The sequence below is a fragment of the Bactrocera latifrons genome, unplaced genomic scaffold (genome assembly GCF_001853355.1).
Source record: "Bactrocera latifrons isolate USDA-ARS-PBARC rearing strain unplaced genomic scaffold, ASM185335v1 scaffold_44, whole genome shotgun sequence".
Lineage (NCBI taxonomy): Eukaryota > Metazoa > Arthropoda > Insecta > Diptera > Tephritidae > Bactrocera > Bactrocera latifrons.
This window is the reverse complement of record NW_017537090.1, coordinates 1434214-1448782: the sequence shown is the minus strand read 5'-3', so window position 1 is coordinate 1448782 and position 14569 is coordinate 1434214. Positions and strand designations below refer to the sequence as shown.

The window sequence follows — 14569 nt, the reverse complement described above, 5'->3', positions numbered from 1 at the left end:
TTTTTTTTGTTTTTTTTGACACGAAAGACGAGAGACGGCTGGTGCAATATGCTTGTATGTATACTAAATATATTTCATTTAGCAAAAACCATTCTGTTGCTGTAATAAATGAGGTGATTACTCACAGAGACAGAGAAAAATCATAGCTCGGACATTTTTTGTACTTTTTAATTTCTTAGTATTTTTAGTATACTAGACGTTCAAAATGAAGGTTCCTGGGGACATATAATCTTCTAGAAGGCAACTTCATAATACCCCCCTCTAGCGGACTTGCCTTTAACGAAGGAAAACTTTAAAATAGCGCGCATTGAACGCAATATCCAAACTAATCATGCATAACGTCATTTTCTAACGTCATTTTCGGAACCTAACACTATACGATTTATCAGAATATTTTATCCATTAAGAAAATAGCAACACCCTAATAAATATGTAAGTCTCATCATGTCAACTAATGGTAATTGCACTCAATAAAATGTATTATTTTGTTATTCAAATGGAAGGCAGACACAGATATGTGGACATATCTGTGGCAAGTTGTCCTAAGCCAAAGTGCCTGTTGGAGTATTTTGATTTCTTATGAATCTTGATATGTCTTTCCTAAAAAGCTGATAGTAGCTGGCAATGCAAAGTTAGTTTTGAAGATAATACACACAGTGGACGCTGGAATAAACTTTTCAGAGTAAACTAAATTCACTCTTAACTTGAAACGATTTAAGTTACTTAAAGTTGTGGACACATAGACATATGAATAAATGTAAATAAAATAGTTGATGGTTTGTAGAGGTTCTAAACAGTTTAGGAAAATTCACAGAACGTCGATTTAATACGAATAAGATTACCATATTTATACTGTGAGCAAAAGTCATAATAGGTCAAATGAAGAGTTCCCGACCTGCCTGGAAACCGAATATCGAAGAGGGAGTAAAAAAGGCATCGTTTGCCTTGTACTTCTGTTGAGGAGACATTGGCGAAAGGTAGAGGCTCTCACCGAAAGTAGTTATCTGGCTTTACGACAATATAGTCAAGCCCATTATGATCTATGTAGTCTTGTGATAAAGGGCTCTAGAAAATACCGCACTTGCAAAGAAACTCGAGCGAGTTCAACGACCAGCGCTCATCAGCATGTGTGATGCAGTCAGGTCCACTCCAACCATGGCACTTAACACCACTTTACACATAATGCCCGTAGACATCGTCGGATCGAGTATGGCTGCGAAAGTTGCTATCAGACTCAGGGAACAAGGTTTCTAAAAAAAAAAAACATGTCTGAACTCGGAAATCTTAACATACTTTGACATCATACCGGATCACTTGGATTCTCTGCCCATATGGGTAAGAAGAAACCGTTGGTGGAGAGGGGCAGTGAGCTGCTTTACGGACGGGTTAAGGCTTGGGGAACGGGTTTACCTTAAGGAGCTCTCTATCAACTCCAGCATCAGACTTCCGGAGTATTACAGTGTCTTCCAGGCCAAGGTTTCAATCATTAAGCCTCCTCCAAAGACCATCCACTCAGAAAGCAGAGCAGTGCTATACGAATTGATCTCATTAACAGTGCCTTCTTGGCTAATTAAAGAGTGCCTAACCTCGCTATCAATAACATCGAGTGTTTTGCATACCAGGCCACAGCGAAATCTCAGAAAACTTTAAAGCAGATGACCTCGAAGGAAAATGCACCATGGAACCGTTATCAGTGGAATAGGAGCAGGTCGGTGGTGCCGTATCCTGTTGTGTTCTACTACTAAACAGCCGAGTTTCGTGGGAACTTCCATCAATACATGCCTTGTCGCAAAAGCCTTCTGACCCAACAACCATCGCAAGAGATATAGTAATATATTTGCCCTCAGTGATTCTAACCCGATTGGCGGCTATGCTGTAAAGTTGGGAAACTTACCAGCCGCCATCTGTAGAAGCTGTTTGGAAGAAAACGAGGTAGAAAAAACTCAGCACTTCCTTCGTGACTATACCGTGTTTGGGAAGTCAAGACTTAAACACTTGGGAAAGCACACCTTCAGACATCCCACCGAATTGGCATAAAAGGAAATTAAACGCTTCTGCAAATTTGTATTGTCTACTAAGCGTTTTGCTAATTTATAACTTCGAACACAGGAGTTTTTCTTTTCTAGTGCTTTACAAAGGAGTACATATAGTAGTCCACGTGCGATCCCTTTATATCAGCCACCAAACCAAATCGATAGGTACACGAGTGAACCGCACAAGATGAATCCGCTCAAAAGTGGTGGAAAAACGTTACAGTCGTCTGGCAGGGTTATGACGTCTGTATTTTGGGATGCCCATGGGACGATTTTCATCGACTACCTCGTAACGGGAGAACCATCTACAGCGACTCTTATATGGCACTATTGGACCGCTTTGAAGACGAAATTGCTGAGAAGCTACCACATTTGAAGAAAAGAAAGTGATGTGCCACCAAGCCAGTGCACCGTTTCAAAAGTCAGTGAAAACGATGGCAAAAATCCTAGTAGTGGTCTATGAATTACTTCCGCATTCACTGTATTCTCCAGACCTGACCTCCAGCGAAAAGGAAATATGTTGAATAAAAAATCGAATTTTGCTAAAATATGTGTTTTACTATTGTAAGGTATGTGTGGAAGTGCGATTTGTTGGGCTGCAGAAGGTCGCAAGAATCAATTGCTACACTTGCTGTTGATAATTCAAGAAAACTCAATGAGAAATATAGATGTGAAAGCATTTGAGACAAGCCAAAGCCGATCTCACTCTGTCTCTCTAGTATCATTACTGTTAGCTTTATCTAGAGCTTTCCAAACTGTATTTCTAAGATATAACTTTTTCTATAGTATATGTTTTTTTGAATTAACTATTCAAATTTTTATTATTAATCATACAAATATTATATTCCTTCTTTCTTGCAGAATTACGACGCAAATACGGCTTATGAAACGAAAAAATTATGAAATTACACCGTAAAACATAAAAACCTTCAACTAGCCGCTCTTTGGTCTGTGAATTTCATTCGAAAAGTTTTAATTCACCGTTACACGGAATTTCCAGAAAAATGCTGACTGCATTCAAATGCAAATGGGCAGAAAGCGTACATCAACAATGCCACGAGACGGCAGCGAGTCAAGCTGCACCTGAAAAGTGCCAGTAAAAGCAAAGTAGAAGTGAGAAGAAAAGCGGCGAAGTAAGCGAGCGGAAGAAGGCACGGAAGAGAGGTAGTTAAGTAAACGAATGCATTGAGCCAGTCAGTCACGCGTTTAAGCAGGCAACTGTACTACAACAAAAAACTAACCGAAACTGTGTGGCGCCTTGTTAAAGCGCCCGAAATTATGCTATTGAAATAACAAAAAAGCAGCAAATGTAAATTTCGGTTGAAGGCGGCGCGAAAATAAAGCAACAAGCAGTGGCAAAGCAAATAAAACGCGCTCCACCAACGATAATAACCGTAGAGAAAATAATGACGCGCAACAGTAAATGCGTGTTGCATGCATGTGTTAGTGTGGCGCACTTGTAATCGGCGAAATCAGCGTAATTACACGGCGTTGCACGAACCGTGCGCATACAAAGCGGCACAAATTTTGACTCCACACGACACTGCATTGAACGGCAACAAAAACAACAGCAACAACAACGCCAATTATACTGTCAGCTGCTGGCTGTGGACCGGAATACGGCCAAGCGGATGTGGCAGCGCGAGCAAAAGCACCGTTATTACAGTTGCAATCCAGTTATTGAACTGTAAAGTACAGGAGAACAATGAAAAAACTGGTTATTAGCGTTTCAGAGCTTGAAAAATAATATTTTGTTGTTGTTGCGAAAGAAATCACAAAAAACGCAAACCAAAAAAATTTAAAGAGAAAAAAATTTTTGCAGACAGCGCATCGAATAGCAGCATTGAATACCGTTACCTGACAAGCTTACACCATTGCTGCCGAAAAACGCGCACATCATGCAACCTGTGGCGCACACCAGTGTTGGTTTTGTTGCTTTTATGTAAACACCAGCCGTTAAACTTGCAACCTTGCAGCTGCGTGACCCCGTTTCTCACAAAATACAGTCAAACAAACTTAATTATAAAAACTCAGTTGTCATACGGCATACACACACACACAGAGATAGCCGCACTCAAAGCCAAACACTTCGCTTTGCCATTAAAATAATTAAAAATTTGTGCATTCGCGCGCAACAAAATGGCGCGAAGTGTGGCATAAATAATAGAAAAAGACTTGAATTCATCAAAAGTAACAATAAATTGGCTGCGAGCAGTAAATAGAAACTGGAGTTTTTTGGCCGTTAGGCGGTTGAGACACACGGAAATCATTAGCTGTGCAGCGAAGTGAGAAACGAAAAACCGTTCATTATAACCTAAATTTCACCTGTTACTGCGAGAGAGCGATAAGTCAGCAAAATGTTGCCCACCAATGTAATGACGTTCATGAAAAAGGTGAGTTTCCACTTACGTGATTCTACCATGACGAGTAATTAGTAAAAGTAAATTCATAAAACATATTCATTATCGCTTGTAGAAGAAATGTTTGCACTAAGGTCAAAATAAAAATAATCACAAACTCAAAATCGATAATTAAAGTGTGGGTGTACGAAATTATTTCTATTTTCAACAAATATTATACCCAATTATTGCAATGCATTCGGCAGCTGTTAACTCTTATAGAAGGAAGTACCTTCTTTTTCAGTCCTGTGGCTCGATTATTTTTCCAGCAGTAGATTGAAGAATTCACACGAAAGACAGTCGCCTTGTCTGAAACCTCGTTGGGTATCGAACGGCTCGGAGAGTTCCTTCCCGATCCCGACGGAGCTTTTGTTGCTGCTCAGCTCCTTTTCGTGCAGTCAAAAGCAGCTGTGAAATCGATGAACAGGTGGTGCGTGTGTCGATTCTCCTTTCAGGGTCTTTTCCAAGACTTGGCGCATGGTGAATATCGGATCAGTTGTTTATTTTTTAGGCCTTAAGCCTCACCGATAAGGTTCTATCAGTTTATTGACGGTGCGCTTAAATTTTTCACTGTACGTTCGATATACAGCGACCCGGCATTGCTCGTCGTACCAGCTGTTCTTTTGTGCTATCTGAAAACCAATGGTTTAACTTACAGCTGTAAATAAGGAGTTTGAAATGCCGTCCCACAGTACCCTTATACCGATTTGTTGATGAGTGTTCTCAGAGAGTCTTCGCTGTGTTTGTTGACGTGCGTTTTTTGCTTCATTGAGACAAGTATAATCGATATGGTTGAAGGCTTTTTGATTCGGAGACATCCGGGTAGTACAAGAGATAACCATATTTCGGCATCCGGCCTCAATCCATTTGGGAATGTTTCACCGTGGAGGCTGAATTCATCGACCGTTGTACCAAAGCACAGACACCTTAGCGTTAAAGTCGCTAAGCATGATTTTGACATCGTTGCGGAGCAGGCCTCATATGTGCGCTACACGGCTCGCATTACCCTTCTCTTCCATCGGGGCATGTTGAAGAATATCTCTCCGATGCGCATTGTGGCTAGATGTTCATCCACCGGGGTACATGCCAGAACTTCTCGACAGAGTCTCTCCCCGCTACGAATCCCACGCCGATTTTGCGCGCCTTGTTATAGCCACTGTAGTAATTGCCACAAGGCCCTTTTAGTCTCAGTCATTGCACCATTCATCGCCCCTCTTGGACATCGGTGTTGTCAGCCTTTACTTTTACGAGGACTTCCACCGTTTCGGCAGTGGCACCTTCCCAATTAAGTGCCATTGCACGACCTCTTAAGGATTACGACAATGCTTAATACATTTGCAGTGATCGTCATCAAAATGTGGGGCTCTCGTATGAGGCTGTTGCTTCTTTTTCACTGGGAGCGTTATTGCAGTGGCAGATCACAAACCCGGCGCACAATTATCAGTTAAAATGTGTAGCCTTCTTACTTTAACTCGCTTTCAAAGGGATGATGTTTCGCCTAAGACTGGAAGTCGTTGGCAGCTTAAACTATATATAGAAGAATTGTTTCTGGCCACCAACAAGTGAATGACGTTCAGAAAACTTTCATCACATATGTGAAGAAAAGTTCCCACTACTATACTCATCAGTTAAAGATCTTTATCAATACGTTTGCCTGTCTAAATAGGCATAAAAACGCTTCTTATTTTCCCAAGAGGTCGCATATGCCGAATTAAGTAGCCCTGCATATTCCGAAATACCTTTTATTAGCTAAAACGTAACCCTTCGGTTCGGAAAGACTACATTTTCACAACAACTACAACCATCTAAAAGTTTGATACAACAACTATAAACCCATGTTTGTATAGCTATAACATAACATGAATATTTAAATAACTCATGCGACAAAACTTCTCACCAAATGGATATCGAAATCATATGAGCTGCAGCTGAGCTGCTCGTAAAAAAGCGAACACTCTTAAACAAAAGTGCTCAAAACTCCGCTAAGCGCTTGCCACACCACTGCGTCCATATAAGCAGGTAACTCATACGCCCCGACGCGCTGCTCAGCCCCAGCTGGCGCTCTTGTGTGCATAAAAAGGCTATCGAAACTTTTATTGCGACACAAAAACAAAGAAAGACCGCCAAATAGCCCACCAAGATGTCGAACAATTGGCGGTGATGTTTATGTGTGTGTGTGCGTGAATGTGCTGSCGAGAAACTTTGACAATATTGTCAGTGTTGCATCAATTTGAATGTCAAACGCGACGCAAAGAAAACAAAGTGGCAGTGCGAACAAAACATCGACACACATATGGCAACAGTGTTGTGGGCAATTTTACATATCRAACAATAACAACAGTGAATGAATGAACTTTGGCAATAATAAATCGATCAAATGGCGAAATTATTTAGTGAACGGCCGATGAAGTCCTTTGCATGTGTGCCAGCGATTCGAAAGAGATAAAGTTTCAAAGACACATGCTAGTGGGCGCAACAGCACACATACACAATCACACATACACATTAACACATGGACAATTTGTTTTATTTCCAAGGAAACTGTGAGCTTTTAGAAGCGAAAGTAATTTGGTTGCTCTGAGTTTTGGGCAGCTGAAGTATAAATGGAATTGACGTTACAAAGTAGCCGCAAGTGAATGCAGCAAGCGGCAGATTAATGCCGTCCAAAGGGGTTATTCCGCAAAAAGCTGTAAATTCGTTAAACTATTCCTTGAACTTCTAAATGGAAAATAGATTGTAAATTTTAACAGAGCTCTTGGGATATTGCGACTAAATATTTAAGTTTAAACAAGAAAAAACTTCACCTTAGGCTTAGCATAGCTTTGATCACTCGAAAGGAGCTGCCTAGTGCATACAGACATAGTTAAATAGACTCAGCTCGTTTTAGTATTCATTTATGTATACACATGTTCTCCGACTATATATAGATATTCTCTTTTGGGTCTCCGACGTTTCGGTCTGGGTAAAAAAATGGCGGTATGAAACAATTATTTTATATTTATTTTATACTTGCTAATGTAAGCTTGCTTAATACATTCAAGTTGCTTCCAACTCATTGTCTGGGTTAGCTCACGACGATCTAAAAATTATAACTTCAAAAATCTTCTGCGCCGATCTTTCGTTAAATCTCGTTTTATTCCAGTGTTCTATATATAATTGTTGATTATGCCTCATCTGAGTCTGTTAATGGTTTGGGGGACTCTCTATTGCAAGGAATCGAGTTGAATTATTAAAATACATATAATTTTCTAGTTCCATATACCGAAAATGAGGAGCTGTGTGCTTCCAGTTAACATTGCACTCATAACATCAGCATTTCCCGGATCATGGTCAATGGTCTGCTGAAAATGTTTTATGAACAAGTATGTCGAGACGAGGTAGCTCTTGGGAATGTTCAAGGGAATATGCATGTATGTAATACCGCGTACCATCTAATTCAAATGATTCACCATTTACTTGGACCGCCTAAACAACGCTTGAAGCATCACTTTCACGGATTGGGGATTAATTGGATCATCGAGTTGACGAAGGATGCTCTGTTAGAATTTTTAGCACCGGCATACCTGTGAGAGCATTTATACGCATGGAACATGGCTCGAAGAAATGTAGCTTGTAAAATTTATTCTCATTAGTACAAGTTTCAGACTTCCTGCCTTCCTTTTATTTCAAGCGATGGGTGTCTACTGCTCTGGAGCGCCATCTCTTTCCGAGAATAACTAACCACTCGAGGAGTTAGCCTTTCTCTAGTTGAAGAATACTAACTGATCATTTCCCCACCGGTGTGTACGTGGTAAGGCGTAAGCTTGCTAAGTTAAATTATACCCTCGGGAGGGTATATTAAGTTCGCCACAAAGTTTATAGTGTCCAGAAGCTAAAGTCTGAGATCTTATAAAATTTTGCGTAGATTGTCACTAAAGGCATGGAAGAAATTATTAGATCCGGTCTACTATATCACACATACAAGGAGCGTTGCAAAGTAACCCGGACTTTAAATTAAAAACAGAATAAATGCTTTTTCGACTGAATAAATTTATTTTATTCAAAATGGTCTCCTTCTGCTTCAATACAACTTTTTGCACGGTGCAAATGGTCCAAATGCAGTTGGAACGAATATTGTAGCTCGTTGGCCCTTATGACCGCCAGTATGCCGGTGCAAACCTTTTGAATGGCCTCTACGTCTGCTTTCCTTTCATGGGTAAATGCATTTTTCCGAAAAGGATGATTTTTGGTCACATACTCGTCCTTCGAATGTTGGATTCTGAGCAACTTTTGTCGGCAGTCAATTTGTGTGGTTCGGTCAAAATACGATAAATCGATGTTTTGGAGATTTCAAATTCCATTTCCATAAATTTCAATGACGATTTCGGCGAATTTTTGATTAATTCACGCACAGTTTCGATAGAGTTTCTGGTGAAAACGGATTTTGATTGGTCCATATGTTGATCGTCATTTATGTCCCCACGACCACTTTGAAAACGTTGGAACCACTCGTGCACTCTGCAACAAGATAGGCAATCATCGCCATAAAATTGTTTCATCAATTGAAACGTTTTGGTAAAAGTTTTACCATTTTTAATCAAAATTTAATGTTGGCTTCTTGTTCGAAGCTCATTGTGGCACCAATAACACAAACATACTGACGCGGAAAAGGCAATAACTTCACTTCCAATCGATGAATGAATCGATGCCATGAAACTCCTACTGAACAATCGATATAGATTCTAACGCAGTAGTTGACATATAGATGGCGCCACTAGGGGGCGCTAGATCCAAAAAGTTGTTCACTTTGGAACGCATCTTGTATAGCTGCTCGTACTTCCAGTACTGCCAGTTTTTTTTATAATAAAATACTAATTTTCAATGGAAAGATAAAAAAAATATTCAGAATTGAGAGTTATTTAGTATACTACATTTAACACAAGGCCAATCAAATTAAGGCTCATGGAAACCGAATGATTTCCACCAACACATTTGTATTTGAACGCTCACTTCATACCGGTAAACTGACCGCTCAAGATCACGTTAAATATTTTTTATTTCATACCTCTTCTTATTCTATAAAAATGGCAGCTCTGAAAAGCAATTCTTGACTACTTCAATTAAACTAATCAAGAGCCCTAGATAGTTGATATATTAGACAACTTATTCACTACTCGAAATCAACTTGTTTTAAGCAATCAAATGCAAATGCAGCTGAAGCGCGTCCGCACATGCCACAACATAATAGTGAAATTTTTTTTTTTGTTTGTAATTTTTTAAAAATGCTTCTGTGCTGCTTTTCGTAAAATGCAAAGCTACAAAAAGTTGAAAAAGTAAATAAAATGTATATGCATGCCATGTAAATGTGCAGCATGTTGCATGAGGCACGCAGCGCGTTACAAACACACGTTTGCATTACGCGCTGTCAGCAGTCACTTTGCATTAGGAAAAACACACGAATACACGAAAAAAAAGCAAAAAAACAAGCACATTTTCATATGTAAACCATGTTGCCGGCAGTGCTTTGCATCCTTAGCACCTTTGTGAGTGTGTGTGTGTGAGAACAAACACGAGCGCTGCGTTACGTATACGCCATGTAGTCTAACAAAATTGTGCATTATGCGCATTTCCACTCCAAAGCACACACTCTCTTGCGAATTTTTTGCTATATATATATATATATATATGTGTTGGAGTTATTAATTAAACTTGAATGCAAGTTCAAGTCAATTGACATGAATTTGACCGTTTAACTCTAAGCCAATATCTCAGACACAGATTTTTTCCTTTCGTGCTCGCGCAGCATGTTGGTTGCTCTGTTCTTCTCAACTATTATACAAATAATATTACAGACTTATATTTATACTATGGATATTACACGAGTTGAATTTCGTGCTGTAATTTGAGCAAAAGTTGCGAAAGCTTGATGAAACTTGGTACAAGGGTTGCTTGGTGCTCATTAAGTTTAAAATTGCAGATGTGCTCTTGCTACACCCACACAATGCCATTAATTAAAAGCATGTATATGTTTATACAACAAAACCGCAGTTGCAGTTTAGTGCAGTGGATAGCAGAAGGAAGGAGCAGCTGTGTTTAAAATTTGTTAAAATATGGGTGTCGCCCCACCCACAGTGTACATATATTGTAAGTCATTGTAGTCGTAACAACCAAATATGCTCAAGAAATTACACTACCTTCGCTGTTGGGAAAATGGCTGTATAAAGTAAACTTCACAGCCGAGATAGCACAAAGAAGTTGCAAAAGATCATATGTAAACATTTGACAATAGCCGTGGCAGTGCCCATTTTTTTGTTAAATCCTTTATCTAAAGAACTACTCGGTCAATTACAACGAAATTCGGGGCACAATATTCTCTAGTGATGGCCGATAGATATATGAAGCATCGATGTTTTTTTCATATGACACATCGCTTAGTTTTGATGCATTTATTCGATACTGCAATGTTGTTATTATGTTACCGTTCAGGCTATGCATCAGTCTGACAGGCATAACAACTTGCAGTTTCAATTTGTGGGAGGGCATCTCTAACAGGTCGAAGGAATTTAAGAACAATACAGGGTATATAGCCTTCTGTTGACATTGCATGTATGAACGCGGTTAGAAAAATCAGAGAAACTATGAGGTCTAATGATATTACAGAAGCCGAATGAATATACGTGAACTCTTCAGAGAGTTCTGCTAAAACTCAAAGACTCCTTTAGTACTTGAACTGATCATTATAATTAAAAAAAAAAAAAAATTGTAAGCTAAACATAAATTATTTATTGGATATGGCAGATGAGCTATCTAAGTCTGAGTTGTAAGACTGACAGAAAATCCGTGGGTAATTGAGAACGATTTACAAGCATAATTTCCTAAATTACATAAAATAGCTTTCAAGTACTTAAAAATACACAATACAAACCACAATGATTGCTGCTAGTGGTCCTAGGCCAGTGATTGATGACACGCATGAGACCACTAAAGGGAGCAATTTGTCTGAACAACTAACTCATATTCTAACGGAAGCTTTGAGTAAACTCCAGATGATCAAATAGGATCCGTCCCAACGAAGGGATTGCTCGTTCTGGACGTCCTTCAACCTTCTGAACTAATGAAAATATGAAAAAAGTGAAGGATATGGTACTTAAAAGTCGTCAGGCAGTGAGAGAGAGATGACAAGAGAGCTCGACATATAGCAATTTTTTTTCAAAAAGAATACCGTAAGGTCTCATTAGACACGTTGCGTTAAATATTTTGAGATTTATTTACAATTTTCCATCACCGTGTGTGTCCTTTCACAACCAAAAAATATTGAAATCGTGCTATAAATTTCAAGCAAATTTCAAGCAAGTGACACCAAATATGTGGATCTCTGTGTTTATGTCCGACTTTATTCCAAAAATATCACAAGAGACGTGAAATAAAACATAATGCAGTACGGGACCTAATACTAAAAGTCTCTTATTCAAAACTAAGTTTCAAAAACCAAAACAAAATAAGAAACTCAGCAAACTTTTCTTTTTTTTCTATTAAGAACTGAATTTAAATGCTTAATTTATTGTTGTTATATCAAGAATTCTAGCGTGACCTGATGGCTCAGAAACGCGCTTGTACGTCTCCTGCCTTCTCAAACTCCTATAGATTAACGGAAATTAGTTAATATTTTAATACCGTAATAACAGCACCATTAGCATATGTATAAATTGAACGCACTGCAGTGCTAATTGGTCACCTTGAACAATATTTATAGGCAAGTGAATGTAGTAAATGAGTATTGATGGCTCGCGCTGCTGCTAAACACACAATATAACAAGCGAACACGAGTAATTTGCACGATTAATGTCACGCATTAACACCACGCAAACCTGCCATGTTCAATAGGACGACACACACACACACATACAAAACACGCGTACCTCATCAGCAAATACATTGCAGCCTCATTTGTCAAGTAATAATGGCATTGCTCGGCATTCATATGTAATGAAAAATAAATTTGTAAATTTTGGAAAATTAATTGGCGGTTACTGCGAGAACAGACATGATGCATGTTGCAAAGCAAGTGCGATAAAATGGCTTCCGCTGTGGGAAAACTAGTTGTTTAATAATTGCAAACGTAAATAAGTTGTTGTAGGACACGGGCAGTGCGAATAAAATAGAAGTAAATGGAACTTTTATTCAACATAAAAACTGATCAACTTAAATACCCGTTTTATTGCAAAAAATTCGTTAAGAAATAACACAGTCCAAGTAATGAGTATAATTTTGGTAATGTAATGTGATAACAAGCTGGTTTAAAAAACCTTAATCGAATGAAGCTTTTAGGAATCTTACTTAAATATATAATCAAAAAATGTAAAAGGAAGGTCATTTATCATGGAATAAATTCTCTACATGTGTCAATGTAGCGCGACAAATATTCTAAGAAAGGGTATTTCTGTTGTGATTCATATAATGCATCTTTTTAATTTCGATCAGGAATTCAGCAAAAATTACGTTGAGATGTGAGGATCAACAAAATAATTTCTATATCTTTAGAATATACTACTGTCGACAAAAAAGAGTAAGACCTTCTAATATAAAGCTCACGTGAAATACTTATTCTCTACGTTGGTATGATTGTCAGCGACATCTGTGCAAATGTCATATCAATTTAATCATTAGTGTTTAGTATACACTTGTATTTCTGAAGTGCATAAAATTCATTGGACGATTTTTATGTTGAGCAGAATTATATAACAAAAAAGTTCCATTCCATCCAATCATTCGAGATTCACATTTCTGGCGTCGAAACGTTCAGAATGACGGAAAAGACCTTCGGTGATAATTGTTTGCCGCGAGCAAGACCATCTATTACTGGCGATGAGTCTTGAATCTATGCTTGCGAGCTGGAAACAAACGATCAATCGGCCGAAGCTGTAAGATCTACAACAAAGCAGGTCAAAAATCAAGGTTATGTTAACACTTTACTTCGACTACCGAGGTGTTGCGCACACCAAATTCCTTATAGACCAGACACACTGTCAACAAAATATACTGTTTGATATTTTGTGTCATTTACACGACGTTATTAGTAAAACTAAGTCCAAAAGTCGAGTTGAAAACTGCCGGTTTTTGAATCACGATAATACACCGTCGCACACTGCATTGAGTCTTCGTGCGCAATGCGCCAAATTTTCAACCAATATCGTGCCGTACTCGTCTGAGTTAGCTCCGCGTGAAACCGTTTTGAGTCAAATGAAGACATTAAATGTGATTTTTTCAGAAATTAACTTTAACAACTGGCAGAAGTGTATTGGGGCTAAGGAGGATCACTTTGAGCGAGACGACATAGATTTTGAAAAATAATTAAAGGATTTTGAAATTATAAACAAAGTCTTACGAATTTTTGCTCATGCTGGTAGTACAACATTTTTATTTCGACTAGTAAATCCCTTAGATAGTCTGTCTGCTCACTGCGATTTATTTGTTCAATATCCTGCCTCGTTCTCCTTGCGATTGTAACATAATCCAGGAGTAAGTTCTTGGTTATTTCTACAATTAGGTAGTAGAAGCGGCACAGATTCGTCAAGTACTACCTTCCTCTGCGCAAATGACACCGCAATCTGCAGTAACTTGTATAAAATTTCACAAGCTGCCTTCAATTTTTTCTGGGATGTGTGGTTAGTTTCTTGAACCGTTTTACATCGAACTTTACACAGAAACTGATTGGCCTGTCGAAGGCTAGTCATTTATTTCCAATTTCGTTTTTTACTGGTCTTTTTCTCTCTTCATAGCTCAATTCGTAATGTGTAGCTAATAGCAAAGAACGCTTTCGGTCTTATCGGACTGAAATAGTTACCGCAGTATCTTCCGATTTGACATTAGCTAACTCATTTCCGTTGCTGCCTCTAAGACCTGACATCCATGGTCCTAAAATATTATTTTTAGTGGCAACCCTGTAAAACATTGTTTTGTACTCCAGTATAATAGTATGATTTGTTGGCATTGCACAAGATTGCTTGACGTGCCTCATGACTAAGTATAGCAATTCGTTCCGCGTGCTAGTTTTTCCCACTAATTATCTCTACAGATCTGCTACTGGCATAGACCTCAGCTTGAAAGATGCTTGGAAACTTGTCCACGGTCTCACAATACCATCTTATTTTTTTCGAA

General features: G+C 38.7%; 1 protein-coding gene across 1 annotated transcript in view; it reads left to right on the top strand.

Moving 5' to 3' along the window:
- Nucleotides 1–4253: 4253 nt before the first annotated feature.
- The window catches only part of LOC108972912 (regulating synaptic membrane exocytosis protein 1), a 164699-nt gene continuing 154383 nt past the window's right edge, over nucleotides 4254–14569 (top strand). The window contains exon 1 of the mRNA XM_018939805.1: nucleotides 4254–4426. Coding sequence (XP_018795350.1) covers nucleotides 4391–4426 — 36 coding nt within the window. The 5' untranslated portion in view covers nucleotides 4254–4390. The remainder of the gene's footprint in view (nucleotides 4427–14569) is intronic.